At 52.5% G+C, this 18,949-nt stretch overlaps 2 protein-coding genes across 6 annotated transcripts in view; one reads left to right on the top strand and one right to left on the bottom strand.

Moving 5' to 3' along the window:
• The window catches only part of SF3B3 (splicing factor 3b subunit 3), a 47,814-nt gene extending 39,472 nt beyond the window's left edge, over window positions 1-8,342 (top strand). For both annotated transcript variants that reach the window (XM_081963632.1, XM_081963631.1), the window contains exons 22-26: window positions 2,234-2,446; window positions 3,071-3,169; window positions 5,548-5,691; window positions 6,084-6,188; window positions 7,760-8,342. In XM_081963632.1, coding sequence (XP_081819758.1) covers window positions 2,234-2,446; window positions 3,071-3,169; window positions 5,548-5,691; window positions 6,084-6,188; window positions 7,760-7,900 — 702 coding nt within the window. In that variant the 3' untranslated portion in view covers window positions 7,901-8,342. The remainder of the gene's footprint in view (window positions 1-2,233; window positions 2,447-3,070; window positions 3,170-5,547; window positions 5,692-6,083; window positions 6,189-7,759) is intronic.
• A 1,862-nt stretch (window positions 8,343-10,204) lies between these two features.
• MTSS2 (MTSS I-BAR domain containing 2) overlaps window positions 10,205-18,949 on the bottom strand; it is a 60,121-nt gene continuing 51,376 nt past the window's right edge. For 2 of the 4 annotated variants that reach the window (XM_081963634.1, XM_081963636.1), the window contains exons 10-14: window positions 18,386-18,512; window positions 17,335-17,409; window positions 15,431-15,607; window positions 14,287-14,452; window positions 10,205-13,567 (exon numbers count right to left, since the gene is read on the bottom strand). In XM_081963634.1, the coding sequence (XP_081819760.1) occupies window positions 12,801-13,567; window positions 14,287-14,452; window positions 15,431-15,607; window positions 17,335-17,409; window positions 18,386-18,512 (1,312 nt within the window). In that variant the 3' untranslated portion in view covers window positions 10,205-12,800. The remainder of the gene's footprint in view (window positions 13,568-14,286; window positions 14,453-15,430; window positions 15,608-17,334; window positions 17,410-18,385; window positions 18,513-18,949) is intronic. The other 2 variants (XM_081963635.1, XM_081963637.1) reach the window with 2 other exon arrangements.

Here is an 18,949-nt window from a genome sequence, read left to right as displayed (position 1 = left end):
ATTATGCAACCTTTTATATGCATTTGACCCTGGTCCCTAATTTGTTTTATTAAATTATCCTCATTTTGGACGGGCCTTTTCAACAGGGTGCATCTCTAGGGGCCATGATCCAGTCCGTGCCACTATTGCACAAGTTCTGGACTTCCTTCAGGCGGGGCTGGACAGAGGGTTGGCTCCCAACACGATTAGGAGACAGGTCTCGACCATTCATCGGTTCTCCCTGGGTGGTAGATCTCAGACACTGACTCACCATCCGATGGTCAGGCGGTTCCTCAAGGGGGCCTCCAATCTTAAACCGCACACGGTGCACAGGTACCCGTCCTGGGACTTACACAAGGTGTTGGACGCTCTGACAGGCCCTCGGTTCGAACCATTACCTACTCTCTCTGAAGTTCCTGACACTTAAGATGGCCTTTTTGGTAGCCATCACCTCCGCCATGAGGATATCCAAACTGCAGGCTCTGTCTACCAGGGAAGATCTCTGCGTGTTCCATCAGGACAGGGTAGTGCTAAGGTTGGACCCTTCCTTCATACCCAAGGTGTGTCATTGCTTCCATCGCTCGCAGGAGCTGATATTGCCCATTTCTGCCTGGACCCTTCTCACCCATTAGAGAGGAAGTGGCACATCTTGTACACAAGGAGGGCTCGGAGGAGTTACCTCAGAAGAACCAGGCCGAACAGGAAGTCGGAAGCCCCATTTGTTTCCTTCCAGCCGGGGTCCCTGGGGAACAAGGTGACTTCCACCACGATAGGCAGGTGGTTAAGAACCTGTAGGGCTTCTGCCTATCAGGCACGGGGTCTGCAGACACTGAGTTCTATCACAGCGCATTCGGCACAAAGCGGGCCCACTTTGGCGGCCTGGGCCACGCAGGCCTCACTATCTGATATCTGTAGGGCAGCCATGGGGTCTCCCCCCTCACCATTTGTGAGGAATTACAAGTTGGACTCCTTTCCTTCTGCGGAAGCCTCATTCGGACGTAGGGTGTTGCAGGCTGTTCACAAGGCAGGGGAGAGGTCTCACCAGGCATAGGTTTGGGCATATACTCAAATGTGTAACCCACCCTAGGGACGTGTAGGCTTTGGTACGTCCCACCCTGGTTACTCCTCCCCTCACTATGGAGAAAGGGTGTTGGTACTTACCTGATACGCCTCTTCTCATAGTGTGGGAGGAGTATCCAGCCCCTTCCTGAAATGGGTATGTTGTTAAATTGTTATGTTGTTTGTTGAACTGTTCTGTTGAAGTAATAAATAAAGGTTTGGAACTAAAATAAAGTCTAGAGTGGATGACACAGCGAGTCGGATAGAGTTCTTCGCCGATAACTGGGTGGAGCCTGGTGACCAGGGCGTGGCTAAAAGAGCTTATCTGACTCAGTCCAATCAAGAGAGGACAAGGTCAACCCACCCTGGATACTCCTCCCCCACTAAGAGAAGAGGCGTATCAGGTAAGTACCAACGCCCTTTTTTTTACCACGGGCTTCCCTGAGCACAATGGCGGAAGCTGGAATGGTAAGAGGCGCGCCTCGCAGCCCAACACCACCCACCTCGCCCCAATGGTAAAGGCAGCCTGCCTGGTTCCCTCCCCACCTGCCACCCCTCGCTAAAGGGACGGCAGGGAAGGGAACCAGGCAGGCTGCCTTTACCATTGGGGTGGGCATGAGAAGGAACAGGTGGGAGGGGGAGATATATTTTTTTTGCGCGAGAAGGAACAGGTGGGAGGGGGGTGGTTGCATTGTTGGCCTGCTGCTGTTTTTGCAGTGGGCTCTTTTTGCGCGGGAGGGAAGGGTGGGGGGTGGAAGCATTTTGCTTCACCTGCCGCTGTTTCTGCGACGGGCCCTCTTTGCCCCACAAGCTGTACCCGTAGGTGGTAGAGTGGTAATGGCGGGGACCGGTTGCGCATGGGCTTAAATAGTTGGGGCGGGCTTATTTTCAGGGGAGGGCTTATTATGGCGCATGCTCTGAAAAGCCCGATTGGGCTGATTAGCGGGGCATGTCTTATTTTCAGGGAAACACGGTAGTTGTCCAAAGCACCAAAGTCCTGTTTTGCAGCCCTTGGATGCCTGCCAGAATTGGGGGGGTTCAGGATGCTTGTCTGGATCTCATTGCCCCCCTTCCGTTGTGACTGCTAGCTGTGAACTCAGGCCAGAGTGACCTGTGGGTTTCAAGTGTGGCCTCCTTGCGCCCAGATTCCGTCTCTGGATTCACAAGTCCTTTTCTGAACTGCTTTTCCATACAGCACATTGCCAACTCCATTTGTGGGATTCAGACCGTGGGGCACAGAGTGATTGTGTCTGATGTCCAGGAAAGCTTCATCTGGGTTCGATACAAGAGAAATGAAAACCAGCTGATCATCTTTGCAGACGACACCCACCCCCGCTGGGTCACCACTGCCTGCCTCCTGGACTATGACACAGTGGCTGGAGCTGACAAGTTCGGCAACATCTGTGTGGTGAGCTGGGCTGACTTGGAGACGAGTCCGCTGATAGTTTGGACCTTAGCCGTAAAATCCGGTGGCACCGGAGCAGGCAGCCCCACCCTTTGGAGGGGGGGGCAGCTTTGAACTCGTCTAGCAGTTCAAATTAGTAATATTTTTCTATGGATTTCTGGCTGAGGGAATCTCTTGTTATTGCAACAGAAAGTATGGTAGACAAGGCCTCCCTTCTCAGCAAGAAGGGGAGGGAATGCTTGATGCTGAAAATGAAGCAGGCAGCTGAGAGGGGACGGTGAAGTAGTAGAGAACCTTCTACTACCTCAAGGTCAGGTTTGCTCCTCGCTCTCAGAAGGAATCCAGAGCGCTTGAGTTCATCCTGCCCACTTAATCCTGCTTAACAGGGTTGAAGAAAAGCCAATGTTGATTACCAAGAGGACTTTCCCTAAAGTCCCAGGGACTCAACTTTACCCAGTTGTGACCCACAGGTTAAAATATTGGGGATGGCAGCTTGGCTTAGGGTCTCCCTGCTGCTCTTTGCTCTCCTGATTTTAGGCTCCCAGCTTCCACGGGGGTGGGGATGGGTGTCTGCTCTGTTGAGAATCATTTGCAAGCCGTGCGGTGACTCCTTTCCTACCTGTGCAGGTGAGGCTGCCACCCAACACAAATGATGAGGTCGATGAGGACCCGACTGGCAACAAGGCTCTGTGGGACAGGGGCCTCCTCAATGGCGCATCCCAAAAAGTAGGTCCTTTCTAGGGGCTGGCTCTATAAGAACCCCACCCCCTGATTATTTGTAATCTGCTTCCAATTAAGATGACAAAAAAAGAAATTACATTAAAAACCTGACAAAACTAATGATTGAGAAATCCATTCTAGTTGACGTCATGGTCTTTATGCACTAGCAAAATCAGCTGTATCTTAGTTAGGCTTGTTTTTATTTATTTACTAATTTTATTTATTTCTTAAATTTATATGACATTCATTTCACTGTACAAGTGACCTGGCAGCTTACCACCTAATAAAAAAAACAAGTGTAAAAACATTAGAATTAACAGGGATCAGGACCAGTTTTAGTTCCTAAAATTAGGAACCAAGTTCCAGAGTGGTACAGTTCTTTCTGAGTCCATGAGCCCCCTCCAGGGTGTGAGCCTAACAGCGAAGACTTTGCTGGACTCATGGAATGAGGTGCTTGAGGGGGGTCCTGGAGCTCAAGACAGGACACCCAGCCTCTGTTTAAGACCTAAGAGAGGAGGATCAGTGGTCCCTCGAGCGACTCTCACCTCCACCATTCAACAGGCGTGACAAAATCTATTTTCTCGTCATTTAAACTTTATTTTTCTCTTTTCTGAATTGCCCATCTCCCTCAAAGAACGACTGTCTCTAATCTTCAGGAGCAGCTCTGAACAATTTTGTCTGGTCATCTGCATGGTATTTGAAGACTTCTTTCCTGACTCTGTGCAAAGTTCTTTTGGCAAAACATTCGTGTGTGTGTGTGTGTGTGTGTGTGTGTGTGTGTGTGTGTGTGTGATTTTGCCTTCCAGTGATTTTATACACTTCAGTTCCTGCTTCTTCACATTTTTGCTGTGTCCCTTCTCCACACAAGAGTTGGACTGAGCTGTGTTTCCTTCTAATTTCTCCTTGGTCCACCTTTTGCAGCCACAAGTCGCCACGGGAAATGCAGTCGAGTGCAGACAAACCTTAGTTGCCAGGCTGAGGTCCTTGCTTTTCCATGCTCGATTCATGCTCATCATTGCTGTGCAACCCAATGCTTCATTTCTGGGATTCACTCACCGCTTTGATCGATCTGCTATCCTAGGAAAATAAATCCTCACTTTATCATCGATTGTTGTTTTGACATTTCCATTCCTCACGGGGGTCATGATGACCTGCGTCTTTTTGACATCCAGGAAAAGGTCACATGTCTTCCTTTTTCTTTAAGTCTGTTGATCAGCTGTTTCTTGTTTGATTTGGTTGTTTCTTAGCAGGAAAGTTGTGTCATCAGCATATAAAAGATTCTTCTTGTTCCTTCCTCCAATCTTTACTCCAGTATTTCAGGTCCTAGAAAGGTGAAAGGATGTGAATCCTGTTCGGAACCTGTTGGGGGCTCCCGGTGCCCCCGTTGGCACTGCAGCTGTCTGACTGTGTGCAGCAACAATGGTCACCACCAACTTTGTTGTCTGCGCTTAGGGAGGATGGTTGCCCAGGCAGCTTCCTCCTGCTTCCTCGGCACCCAGAGAGGCTGGCATGGAGCCCTGTTGTGTATTCTTGCCAGGCTACCTTGTCAACATCCTCCGACATCAGGATACTTCTAAAAAGTTTCTGTCCTTCCCATCTTTATTCCGTCTGCAGATTTGATAACTTGGTTTTGTAATTCCTTGTCCGTGTCATTCATAAATGTGTCCACTGGCACAGCATTGATCCCCCCCTAAAATCTTCCTATGCATTTCTGTGTCAACTGATCAGTCGTATAAAAAACAGATTGCTTGATATGCAAGCAAGGCTCCTGCCAGAGACTTTGTTCTTTCTAAACAATCACAAAGTTACTGCTTAATAATCTGCTCCAAAGTTTTGCTGGCTATCGGCATCAAGTTGAAGGGTCTGTAGTGATCTAGCTGTTGTTGGATTCTGTGGCTTTATGTTTTCCCTCTGTGATTTCTCAAGGGGTCTGTAGCATAACATGGAGGCTCTGTCAAGATCCTCAGAGGCCAATGGAGCCGCTCTGGAGACTTAACTTATGCCAGAAGATGGCACTTCCCTTCAGTTGCCTCTCCATCCTTAAGTTCTTCAGTTCAGGTCACGTTAACCAGAGTTCCCCTCAGGGAGGTGGCTGAAGCAAAGAAGCACTGCATCTTTTGGCCTCAACATCTTTTAGCAGCAGAGCCACATGGCCCTTCCTTTTGTTTTGTTTTTACTGGCATGACAAAAAAAGCTGTTTCTCCTACTTTTGGCTTCCTGGGTGTTGGGCACTTCAGCCTCATCCAGCTTCACCCTTAAGCGGGTGGAGTCAAAAAGTCTTGTTTCTGACCTGGAAAGATTTGTCTTCCTGAAGGGCAGGGAGGGCATGGGGGGGGGGAGGAGGCCCCCAGCACAGTCTGAATCCCCATCAATCTGACTTCTAGGCAGAGGTGATCATGAACTACCACGTAGGAGAAACGGTGCTGTCTCTGCAGAAGACCACCCTCATCCCCGGAGGTTCCGAGTCGCTTGTTTATACAACGTTGTCTGGAGGAATCGGCATCCTGGTTCCGTTTACATCCCATGAGGTGAGAGATGAAAGCTGTGCTGGAAGAGTTGGAGAACCTGCCCTCCACTCTACACTTGGAAGCTTCAGCTTGTTTGGAGGGTCTAGCAAGGACACCAGCCAGCCATCATACACGCTTGGCCAAAAATTGGCACACTCCTATCTGTAATGGTTGTCCAGCGATCACACAGCTTTGAGAAGGATACACATGGAGTAGGAAAGGTACTGCTACCTTTCCTACTCCATGTGTATCCTTCTCAAAGCTGTGTGATCACCCCCTAGCCAGACAGATCTGTGAATCAACCCTGGCCGTCAGTGGGGATGGCTACTTCCTTCTTGCAGAGTTGAACAGCTGCACTCTGGGCTCTTTGTCCTGTGATCTTCTTCTCCTTGACCAACCTCTGATTCTTTCAGGATCACGACTTCTTCCAGCATGTGGAGATGCACCTGCGCTCTGAGCACCCACCTCTCTGTGGTCGAGACCACCTCAGCTTCCGCTCCTATTACTTTCCTGTTAAGGTAGGTCCGGTCTCTTCAGCTTCATCCTGGGGTGCAAAGCCCAGAGGGCCGGCTGCGTCCTCTGCCTCTTTGGCCAGAGCTGCTGCTCCAAGGCAGATTGAAGGGCCTCCTTCCGGAGCAGCATTGGGTGTCATCAGAAACTGCCTCTTCCTTTCTTGTTCTCTGCCCTTCCTCTGGACAGGCAGGCAGAGTCTCTCAGATATTGGCCTCCTCCCATCCTTTGTAAGCTGGCAGTGAAGAGCGGGAAATCTTTAATATATTTTACATTTTAAGACAGTTTTATGAGAAGAGACTGAATTCATTGGTTTTAACTCTCCTGGATCTTGGCAGTTTAAAAATGTTTAGAGGAAGCAAATAAATGACTTTCCTCTCTGCCCCTGGAGGCTTGTGTGGTCAAGAGATGAGGCAGAAGCGAAAGAAGACGCCTCCTGTTTTAGGCGCTTCATGTGCTCCAGAGAGCAGGCAGCATGTTTTTATTCTAGTCTCTGGGAGCTCAGCCTGAACCCCGCAGTAAAGCACAAGAAGGGTGCTGGGCCCTCTTGGTGTCAGGTTCCTGCTGGCTTCCATGCCAATCTCACATCCAACTGTGCCGCTGGCATGGCATCCAGTTGTATCCTCCCAAGTCTGCAGCCTCCAATCCCAACACTCTGCCTTCAGCCATGGTGTGGAGCTCTAACAAACGGTGAGGGGCCGAAGGGAACGTAGCACAGCCAAACACAGATGTGGCTTGAAATGTAGTTTATCTCCTCTGGCACGAACAAAGCACTAAAGCAATAAATTGTCAGAGCTAACATCCGTTGCTCCCCACCTCCTCTATACCATGTGCTGTTTGTGCTAGCCCCACCCCTTGCGCGCACCCACGCCCACCACCACGTGCCCTGGAAGCAGCACAACATGGAGTAAATATTTAGTCCGTTCCCTAGCTGGAGGCTTTCTGATCACTTAGTAGGCTGGATGATTGATTTTCACCAGCCTTGAATGCCTCCGGGAATGCCCAGGCTGCTGCTGCTGCTGCTTTTTCAAGCTGGGGAGGGTGCTCTGGTGGTAGGACAACGGCGGTCGTGGCCTTCGCCCCTCTCCTGACCAAATCCCAGCTGTTTAGCGGCAAGGGAAAAGCGTCTGCGGCTTCCGCCGCCTCCCCGCCCTATTCTCAGCTGTTGGGAGGAGAATGGCGTCCGCCACTCCCCGTGGCTCCTCTGGCCGAATGACAGCTGATTTGAGGTGGGTCGGCTTCCCACCGGTCTCCCTGCCTAAATGGCAACTCCGGGCCGTTGGGCTGACCAGAGCTGACCCTTGGGTGCATTATCTGCCTTCCCAGAAGGGGGAGCCGTTCCTTGGTCAGCTGTACCTGCAGATCTCTTGTGGGGTCCCTCGTGACATCAGCTCTGATTTGTTTCTGTTTCTGGGCAGTTTAAGAATTGGCTCTTGGGTAATCCAGTAGTTGGGCAGCTGGGTAACTTTGCATCTGTTGTGCCCATGCTGTGAATGGACTTTTTGCTGCAACCGTCTTTGTACGGCTCTTGCCTGGGACTGAAACCACCTTCTCCTCCTCTTTCCTATTGTCCTATTAGAATGTTATTGATGGAGACCTCTGCGAGCAGTTCAACTCCATGGAGCCCAACAAGCAGAAGAACGTGTCTGAAGAACTGGACCGGACTCCGCCAGAGGTCTCAAAGAAACTGGAGGACATCCGTACCCGTTACGCTTTCTGAGCTGAGCTCTGGGAGGACTTGATGTGGACTTACTTTGAAGACCCAGGAAACTTCCTTGCCTGTCCCCATTTTGCTTGCCCCCGTTTCTGTCCTGGAGCTCTGCAGTTCAGCATACGGAGCTCGAGCACTCCGAGGGATATAATGCCCAATGAGCCCATTTCAGCGGAGCTGCCGTGGCCCGACCCCCACCCCAAATCACAGTGAGCTGATTGTGCTCATCCATTCTGAGTAAGGAAGAAAGCCACGGGGAGGGACGGGGGGCTTGAAGCTACAACTGGTTTCCTCCTAACCAGCATTGTAGAAGTTTTGTCTAATTGGTCACCCTGCTGTTTCTATTGTTTTTAACTATGTTGTAAATAGTTTTGCATCAAATTAGTATTTTGCTCGTTGGAGAGATGGTGGTTACAATCTTAAAGAATTAAAAAAAATACTGAACTTGCTAGACAGTGTAGCGTAGATTGAAGGAAATCCTTCTCTGGCAGAGCTAGTCCATCCATCCATCCTTTGTGGGCATGAGTTGCATTTCAGCCTTTTTTTCATAGCTAAGAAACCTTTTGATGTCCAGATCCGTGCTTATTTGACCAAAGATGACATGGGATTCCTTTAGACCTCCATTTTTGCCAGTGGGCAGCCAAATTATTCCTGTGATGTGGATAGAAATTTTCCTTTAAAAAGTAGAATTGTGAAGGGCTTCAGATTGGAAAATGAGTGAAGGCAGGGATCTCTTTAAAGCAGCCATGTCTTTTCCTGCTGCAGTGCCCCTCGGAGGCCCTTTTGCTTTCAAATTGGAAGTTCTGCACAGCCTCAATCCTTTGGCGGTCAAGCTGCTCTGTTTACAGATTGCAGAAGTGCTTGTGCAAGTTGTAAGGCAGAAGGGAGATGCAGTCTCTTCTAGTACAAGCAGGTCCTCAATTGTGTGGAAAGTTGTGCGTGGAAGAAAAAATTACTTTCTGATTGACAAAAGTGTGACACCCAACAACTTGGCTTGAAAGTCGAGCAGAGCACCTGGGAGAGGTGTTCACTCTCCCCAGCAAGATGTAGCTTTGTCACAGGGGTGGGTCCCGGCTGCTGCTACTGCCGGTTCGCTCAGGGATGTGCTGCGAGTGTGCACATGCTTGATGGGTGCTACGCATGCATGCACAGTACAAAAAAACCTGCGCATGCACAGAAGCAAAAAACCAAATTGTGGCGCCTTAGGCCGAGTTTGGGGGCATGGCAGACTGAGTCACTACCTACTTGGCTGAATCGGTCTGAACCCACCTCTGGCTACCCCCCCCCCCTCGAGTCAGTTGTTGGAGAGGAAGGCAGTTCTTCAGGCCATCCACATATTCAGTGGAATTCAGTGGTTGGGATTGCAGAAATAGCTGGGAGAGAATGAAATTTGTGTAGTCTCAGGACCAAAATGGGCCTGAGGAGCTAAAGGGATTCCTTGGCCTAAACGGCTTACAACTTTCATATGCCTACAAACCTTAGACTTGTGTCTCTTGGGCTATGGAAAGTGGGGCAATTCTTTTGTTCCTCAAATCTAGAAACGTTTGGGTTTTTTTCTGATGCTTTATATAAACTCAGGATCACACGTATTTAACACATAACAGTTGGAAGGGGCCCTGGAGGTCTTCTAGTCCAACCCACTGCTCAGGCAGGAAACTTTTCCAGGTGGAGGGAAGGAAGGTAGCTTCAGCCCAGTGCAGCAGCATAACAGGTCTGGAAATGATCTGTGCTGCAGGAGGTGGCTTGGTCAACAAACTGGACTATATGCCCCCCAGCCAGACTGGACTGTTGTCACACAAAAGCTTTTGGCAACTACACTGCAAGGCCAGGTGTGAAGGCTCCCATCCTGGATGTATGATGAGCCATGACCACCCAATCGATTGGGGTTGAAGGCCATTAAATAATATCTGCAAAAGGTAGAGAATGAGGTTCAGGACAGTTGGACAAAACTCTACCTTTTTTTTTTTTAACCAGGGAGGGCAGAATGAAGAGGAGGAACGATTTGCATTAATTACAGTACAACTTTTATTAATACTGAAATCTTCACAGTGCATTTGTTACCTGTAGCGGTGACTATTTTGAATGAAAATAACCACAACTAAATGGGAAGAAAGAGCGTAGGTGAAGGAGAAGCTCGGACTGTTATTAGGAAAATAAATTATGGGATGGAAAGGAAGAAAAAAGTTAACAGCACCAGGACAGTTACATCAGCTGAAAGACATTTTAGGCGGCTTGTTTCTTACTGTACAAAACAAACTGGAAAAGCAAAAAGCAACAATCTCACAGTGCCACGTTTGAGGTGTGGGAATCACAGGAGGGCTGACGTGTTAAAACGAAAGTGTCATCACAAGAGCCGAAGAGGGAGGGGCCTACAATGATGTAACACACAGAGACACAGGTAGAACCAGGTGGGGAGGAAACGGCTATGTACAGGTGAGGTGAGACCTTCCTCTTGGGATGCTGGAGTCGTCGTGCTGCTCCCTCAAAGGCCTTCAGGGAGACAGGTGGCCTCTCTCCATTGCCAAGGAAGCCTCCAGCCCTTCTGAGTCCATGGCATAACCTCTCGTGGCCCGAGCTCTTTGTCCCTCAGAACAGGCCGCCTCCTCCTCCTCCTCAGGCTTAAAAATGTTCTCCAGAGCTGTAAACTGGAAGTCCCAAGACCAGGTTGGGAAAACCAGTGCCCTAAAGCCTGCCCTACGTTTCCCAGTTCTATGCTTAAATTTGATGTGTGCTTTTAAATATACTTTTCCCCCAACTGAACATACTGGAATCCTTATTGGTGGATACAAACAAGCAGCAAGCATTCGGTTTCAATTTTGCTTTCTTGTGCATCACATGTGCATCACGTGTTGACCTCTGGATGCCACCTGTACTAGACACGCCAAGCCCAGCATCAAAAGCTCTGCAACTAAAGACGAGAGACCCCGCAGGGGTTGCCACAGTTCCTTCCTAGCCCTGCCCAAGGAAGGGCAGCTTTTTTCATGCCTTCCACTCTGCAACCTTTCAAAACCGTCTTCTCTTTCCCACCATCACTTTCCTTTTGCCAACAGAGGCTCATTTCTAGTTTCAGAGAGAAGCGAAGGTCACCAGATCAGCATTTGGGAGAAGAGCCTTCACATCTCTCTAGATGTGGATCCAGACCATGGAAAAGCTCCATCGCGTGCCAGCTGTGAATAAATGCATTATCGCTACATTTGACATCATTTCTGCCAACATCCCCATTAAAAGTCTTCCTGCCAACTACAAAAACAGGCAGATTCCACATCTAAACAACTGGTCAGGACTTTACAAGGAGGCAAGCTTCGACACAAAACGTTTTGGGGATGAAAGTGCAGAAGTTTGGTGAGAATGAACAAGGTGGAGAAGTGAGTGAGGCAGGACAGCCCTGGCACAGCTGCCACTGAAGCAGCCCTGGTGCAGTAGAGGGGCAATGAAAGCTCTGGGCTCTCTCTCCAAGGCAGGTCAATGGCTCAGGCCACCGGGCCGAAGCTGAGCAAGCCTGGGCCACGGCTCACCTCACCGCTTCTGTCCTTGGCCGTCAAAACCATCCCAGCGTGGAATTGTCATGGGTTCCCGAAAGGAGAGAACGGAGCCGTTTCTGAAAGTCCCTTTTCAGGGCTTTGTTTTTCAGCCGTTCTCCTCCCCCACCCCTCTGGTGCAGCTTCAGCATCGCTTGGGCTCTTCAAGGGAGCCTGGCCATGTGGCTCAGCCTTGTGCAAGAAGATTCTGAGGGCCACGAATGGCCTTGCACATCAGGTGGAGCTGAAATCAAGCCAATCAAGACTGGCTTCATGGAGCTTGTGAGCCAAAGGCCTCAGTCACGGTGATCTGCCAGACCAATCGTGGTGGTGGAAGAATGGAGGACATTTGCTCTGTTGAAACCAATCCCCCAAAGCCTCAGCCACAGGAGCATCTCCTGACCCCCCTTTTTGTTCAGTCGGTCAAGAGTCCAGATTGGTCTGAGAAGAGAGGAACCTGCCCAAGGGCAGCTACCCTAATGCTCTCAGACTTTGCACCCCAAATCCAGGGGACCCGGGGCCTTTAGATGGCTTGGGGCAAGGGCTGTGTTCAAGATGCCCCATCCTGGCATTGCTCCCTCACCCCCCTTCAGGGAAAGATCTGCAAAGGCCAAGCCCGCCTAAGGCAGTACCTGGCACAGCTGCCACGAAGCACGTCCCCTCGTCTGTCCCTGGCCTCATTTCCCCCCTCCACCATCTTTCTCCATAGGCATTTTTGCATTCTGCCATAGCTGGGCCTCCATGCAAACCATGCTCTAAATTGTGTCAGAGCACCCCATTTGCCATATCTGTCCTGCCCCCAGGGAGGCCTCTAAGCTCTGTGAAGCTCAAGCCAGGTGTGGGGTCCGTGTTGGGCAAGGAAGGAGGCAGGCTTTCTAAGGAAAGTCAGTCCCCTCCCCTCAACTAGAAGGGAGCCCCTCCCGAGAAAAGCTGCCTTAGGGAAGCCCAGGAAGGGGGTTCTGCTCCTCGCACAGCCCACAGTCCACCCACACCTTGGGAAGGAGCTAGACTCCTCCGTCTTGCGAGGCCTTTGGAGGAGCCAAGACTTGCTGAGGAGGAGAACATAGAGAAGGTTCCTCCATTGCTGCTCCAAGCTGGAGGGGAGGCAGGCGCTGCTTTCCCACCTCACTGCGAAGGAGGGCAGAGAGAAAGTGCGCAAGGGAGAGGAGAACAAGGGAGGAAACGGGCTCCAAAACGGTTCTAGATAAGCGGGGATCTTGTGTGTGGCTTGATAAAGGCATTTCATTTAGTCTTTTAACCCAGATCCTGACCGTGGGAGGCGTGGTAGCCTTTTGGCAGTTCGCCCAGCCTCCCCCACGTTTCCCACTCCTTTGCTAAGGCCGGGTGCCTTGTGCTCAGGAGTAGTTCGGGTCAACAGCTGAGCAGAGCAATCACAAAAAACGTGGTGCTGACCTATCATTGGTGAGGGTTCGACGAAGGCGCACCCCACGGCGGATAGCTATCAGCATGTCTTCAGTGGGGGGCTCGCTGGAAGCGGCCGGAGGGGCACTGGGGGTCTGCTCCTCAGGACCAGAGTCTGAGAACACAGTGGGGAAAGGGAACTGGCCATCTCCCAGGGCATGAGCACTGGCCACCAGCTCGCCAATTTTTTCTACCAGGCTGTGGCGGTTGGCGGCCAGCTGCTGCTCCTCTTCTGTGGAAGGCTTCCCGGCCCTGGCGTACACTGAGATCTCCACGGCGTTGCTGCCCCAGCTGGCATTGGGCAGGCTAAGCCTCTTGGGGGAGGCTTTAGTGAAGTCCAGGCCATGCGGCGAGCAGGCATCATCGGCATAGAAGACACATTCATCACTGCCCATCCGGAGGGGGCTGGCGTGACTGGGCGAGTCAGGCACAGTGGGGGTTTTGACAGGGATGATGGGGGGCCTGATGGGAATTGGACCGGCGCTGGAGACGGTTCGGCGAACCGTGGGCTTGGTGGAAGGTGTGCGACGGATAGTAGCCACGCCTGGCGTGGTCCCGGTTGGCAAAGCAGTGCCAATGGGCAGGCCAGCCGTTGAAGCTGGTCGCTTGGTCTGGATCATCCGCCGATAATTTTGAGCAATACTGCTATTGCGAGGGATGGTTGAGGATTTGTCTAATTCGTTCTGGTTGTCTCCCTCGATGTCCCCATTCACCGAATAGCAGTCGTACTCTGAACCTGAGGAAGGGACAGACAGACACGTCAGCAAAGGACCCCGAGGAAGAGGATTACTTTGGCCAAAATGGCTTCTGTGCAAAACAAGGACGAGGCGTGGGAAAGCGACCCAGGTAGAGACCTCCCGAATTCCTAGGGGCACGGGGGAGGGGGTGTAAGCACAGTCACAAAGTTAACAGAAGTACTTTGAGCGTTCTGTGGAAGTAATTCCTGGAGTAGGTCTGATCCAGAGTAGGGGGAGGCCATGCCCCATGCCAGCCAAACCTCCCGCTTCAGAGCCACACCTCCCGCTTCAGCAGAAAGCTGCCCCAAGCGCATGTTGCTACATGAGGGGGGCACATTGAGGGAGTCCAGACTCGGCCTGCACCCTCCTACATCAAAGCTCGGAGCACAGTCAAAGCCCAGCTGCCCGCTTCTTTCCACTGCTGGGAGAAACAGAGCTGGGCAAGGCCTTCAGCCAGCAACTGGGCCTGCTTAGGATCAGGTGATGTGGGGCTCCTGGGAAGGCCAAGGAAGGTCCTGGCTGGCTGGGAGCAGCTGCTTCTGCCTCGGCCTTCCAGAAGACCTTACAAAGGAGGATCCTGTTTCCTGGCTATGAGGGATCCATCTGACGTGCTTCACCTGAATCTTCTCCAGTGGCTTGGAGAGCCCCTCAGCAGGCCTGGTCGCACCGCCCCTGACCTCCCAGCCAGGTGCCATCCCCCTTGAAGCCGGGCTCCTACCTTGAGAGGGAATGGTGTCCTCAGAGCAGGACGGGGTGGTGTTCTGGGTGCTGTAGCCGCTGGAGAACTGCAGGCTATCCCGGCTGCTCTTCTGGTGCTCCAGGCTCAGGCTGTGGGTCAGCACCATGGCCAGGTCATTGGCTGCCGGAGATACTTCCTCCCCGTGCTGGTGAGAAGGGGAAACAAGCTCAGGGTCAGGGCTATGGCCCTCTGGGTTCAGAAATGTGAAATATAAAGAGAGCAGCAGCAGCAGCAGCAGCGTCCCAAGCCCCACTGCTCCAAGGAGGGCTCCTGTGCTCAGGCAGACAGGCCTCCGAGGGCAGGGATGGAGGTGGGCTCTCTCACTGGGTGAGGCGCCTCACTGCTGCTAGGGCAGTCCTGACTGGCTCCACCCCGAGCACCTGGCAGCAGGGAGGAAGGGCCGGCAAGGCTTCTGAGGTGGGACAGAGAGCCAGAAAGACGATCCCAATTCTCATCACACACACACACACACACGTACGTCCTTGGCTACTTCCGCACTGACTCATAGCTTCAGGAATACCTGCCAGGGTCAGAGGTTTCTGTATTCACTGGCTGCTTAAGCTGCTCGGCCTGAAGAGCAGAGATGCTATTCAGCCAATAGTGGAAATTTTGAGTAGTTGGGAGAACCGGCAAATAGGCTGGCCCCGCCCCCGCTGCCTCCCACCCAATCTTCTTTTGTTGCCCTGAACAGGAGAACGGAGCTGGAAAGCAGGTTAGTAGGGCGGGGAGGGAATGGGGATTTTGCAGTATTCTTCCACTGCCATGCACATCAAGCCACGCCCGCAGAATTGGTAGTAAAACAATTGAATCCCATCACTGCTGCAGGGCCTTCTGGGGTCTTTTATCTGACCAAGATTAAAAGGGGAGCCCTTTGCTCGGCCTCTCCTGCTTCAGCTCCAGCTGACAAGGAAGGCAGAGGCCTCATCCTTGGAAAATCCCTTCTGCAAGCACTTTTGAAATTGGGCGCAATAAAATCAGCTCCTGGTCCTCCATGTGACCTCCCTTCCTCGAATCTGCCTGGATGTGGACAGGGATGGCTCGGGGGAGGTTCAGGCAGTGGCCCAAATAAAGCCCCCAAAGAACACCCAGAGCAGCCAATGTGGCCCAAGGGGCCCGGCTGTACCTTGGCAGCAATGGAAGCGGGGGACGGGCGAGGCCGGGCACCATCCTCCAAGCTGAGCCCTGGATAAATCAGGGAGGCCGAGCCTGGTTCTGCCTCCCGGAGAAGCTCCACGCGATCCTTTCTGCGCTGCAGAGCATTTGCCCCCGGCTGCTCATACAAGGGGAGCTTGGACCAATCCTGGAAAATATAAAGCTGGCATGACCGGCAATCCCAGCGCTGCGAAACCAAGCAAGGCAAGAGGGGGAGGGGAACTGGGCGAGGCAGCAGGAGGGGGCCATAGCAACTCTTGACCCTTGGCCTGTGAGACTCCATCAAGTCCGAAAGAAGCCAAGTGCCAGGACCATCCTGCATGCGCCAGGGCCCTCCCAGACACTCTGCCTATTTCCACGAAGCAGAAAGCTCCCAAACGGTTCTGGATAAGCAGGGGTCTTGTGTGTGGCTTAATAAAGGCATTCGATTTAGTCTCCCTTTAATCCAGATCCTGACCAGGTGCCTGTGGAGGGCATGGCAGCCTTTTGGCCATCTCCACCACGTTTCCCAGTCCTTTCCTGAAGCCCCTAAATACTTAGGAAGATGCCCTGCGCTTCCTGGGTCTTTGCAAAAGGACCACAAGATGGGGAGGGGGCTGGAAGACCTGCCAAGGGTCTTCCTCTGCCGAGATGGGAAGGCTGGAAGGAGGACTGAGGGAGGCCTCAGAGGTGAGGGTGGACGTGGCCTTGGAAGGGAGACCAACTGCCAAGAGAGAGCTGCAGGAGGAGAAGAGAGGTCAACCCACGGAATGGCCACCCGCAGGACCTTTGTCCCATCGCATCAACCGTCCCACTTGGCCAGGGAGGCAGGACGCTATGGCTCCTGGGTGCCAAAGGATTCCAACTCTGCTGGCCTTCCAGAAAGGAGAGAAAAGGGGGATCTGCAGCCTGCCCAGGGGAGGATGCAGCCGTGGGGCTGGTTAATACCCTGAAAAGCCCTCCCCGCCTTTTAATTATCTCTTTAACGTTCCTTGCCTCTTCTATCTACTATTTTACATGCCGTTTTTATGCTTTTCATATTTTATGGTACCCAGAGTCCCTCTGACAGAGACAGGCAGTTCTTAAAAGTAATAAAACAATAAATAAGCCAACTGCTCCCTGCAGGCTGCTGGCCCACAGCATGCAGAAGAGCCTGCACCAGGTCACACCCAGGACGCTGAGGCCAGAGATGCCAAGGGGCACGTGGGAGACTTTGTGGTTGATCTGATCCTCACAAGGGCATCCTGTGTCGGTCACCAGTCCTCCTGCCACCTTTTACCCCTTGCAGAGTTCCCGGGAGGCAACCAAGGGAGGAGAAGTGGTCCATCCCAGGGCAGGGCAGGTCTGCTCAAGCTAATCAAACTCCCAGCAAAGGGCAAATGCCCGCTGGGTCCTTGTCCTGGGGGGGTGGCAGGGGTGCTGAGCCTTTGCAGGCCAGAGGGCAGGGACCGGATCCTCCCAGGAGGCTCTTTCCTGGCCCTCCTGCCTGGTTGCTCCACCAGAGATGGGCCAGATTCCTAGCCCCTCAGGGAGACACAGCTTCGGTCTCTTGGAAGTCAAGGAGGTCCCGGGGTAGCTAGGCTCCCCCCACCAAGACTCCCCACCAGCAGTGGTCTGCACGGCTTCAGGCCCAGGGAGTCCAGGCTCACGGCTGCTCATGGAGCTCCCTGCACCGGTCAGCCAACAAAGCAGAAAGCACCCAAAGCAGCACAGGGGCAGGAGGCCAAGGCCGTCCACCCACCTCCTGAGAGGATTGAGCAGGCATCAACTCTTCAACCAATGCAGATGGGCCCCAAAATAAAATAGGGGAGGGAAAGTGTCTGTGTGGGTGGAGGGGAACTCAAGCTTCACCTTGTGGCCACCTGAATACAGTCCAGTGGCAGAGCCAGAACTAACCGAGGTTGGGGAGTTGCATTCACTAACAGATTGGCAAGTTTCAGAGGCTTCGGACGATGCGGAGCTGGAGGACTTCTGGCAGGCCCCAGTTCGGGTCAGCAGCAGCAGCAGCAGCAGCAGCAGCAGCAGCGAAAGAGAGACGCCCAGAGGGAGAGAAGAAGCTGTTAGGGAAGGTCAGGAGGATGGTGGCAGCAGCAGTGGCGGCAGCAGAGGCAAGAGTAGAGCTTGACTGACATGTGGGGTGGAGGGTTGGACTGTCCTGAGGCTGGGAAGGTGACGGAGGAGACTGGACAAGGTGCAGGCGGAAGTGAAAGTGGCAGTCAGCTGGGGGAAACCTCTCATACAGGAGGAGGAGGAGGAAGTCCAAACCTTCCCCAGGCCATCATGAGGGGGAGGGAGGGAAACTCCCCCCTTCCACCTGCAGCGACAGAGATCGCCTGAGAACTGGATTTTCCCTCCTCTTGACCTCCACCTCCCAAACTGTGAGCAAGCAGAGGGATCCTGAGACCTCTGAAGCCTGAAGCCCGCTCCCTGCCCCGGTCGATGTCCTCATGCCAGGGCAACCTTTAGAGAGCTGCTGGAGGAGTGCCAGCTTGAGCCTTTGAATTGGGCAAGGAAAGCCACGGATGTCCTATAATAATAATAAATATTTATTTCTTAGCCGCACCCTCTCCCGAAGGTCCTCTCCTTCCTCCAGTCCAAGAAGGGGCTCCTCCTGGCAGCAGCTCCAAAGAGGGCTCAGGGTCCCTCTGGCTCCCTCAGGGCCCACCTCCTTCCTCAAAAGGAACTTGCCCAATCCTTTCCCCAGGGACATCACGGAATCCACCCAGTGCAAAGGGGCAGCTCTCCCTGTACAAGCCAGTCTCCATGCCCTCCAAGGGGGCATCCCAGGGAAGGAGAAACTCCCAGGAGAGGAGGAGGAGGAGGAGGGGGTCTCTAGGCTGCCACCAGCTTTTTTCAGGAGACAGCGCCTGCCTGCCTGCCTGCCTGCAAGCGCAAGTGGAGCCATAATCCTGTCCTGGGCTTCCTTCTTTGTTCACCCTTAGCTCACCTGGCTGGTGATGTCCAAGGGCATTGGCGAAGGAGGCTTGGAGAACATGGCATCCTGCGAGATGAAGCCCGAGTCATGTGATGAGACACTGGATAGGCGGGTGTTGGCATTTACCGGTTGTGCCACACTAGGGGAGTAAAATGTGAAACCAGGTGAGATGCTGTCTAGGGAGCCACCAGAGCTTCCCCAGGAAGTGAAGCAGGAGGACACTGGTTGCAGATGTGAGAGGTTCCTTGAGGCAAGGTAAGCCAGACGGCCCTTTACATGCCCTGCTCATGCTGGCCCTGTTCCTCTGAGGGAGGGCAGCAAACACAAGCTGCCCTTATTTTATGCTGAATCAAGGACTGCAGAGTAACACCTTCTCCATCACAAAGAAGCCTTCAAGAAGTCAGCTCTTCCTCTTCAGATGAGATCAATAAAGTAGTAGGCTGAATCTTATGATCAGGGACTTATATACTGCAGCTTACACAAATACATATTTTAATTCTTTCCTCAACTAAAGGGAGAAGCACTTTCAATGTCTATGAAGAATTTTGGGGTGAGATCAATAGCAACATCATGTCT

The sequence above is a fragment of the Natrix helvetica genome (genome assembly GCF_964273705.1).
Source record: "Natrix helvetica genome assembly, chromosome: 10".
Lineage (NCBI taxonomy): Eukaryota > Metazoa > Chordata > Lepidosauria > Squamata > Natricidae > Natrix > Natrix helvetica.
This window is presented reverse-complemented; position numbering and strand designations above follow the sequence as displayed.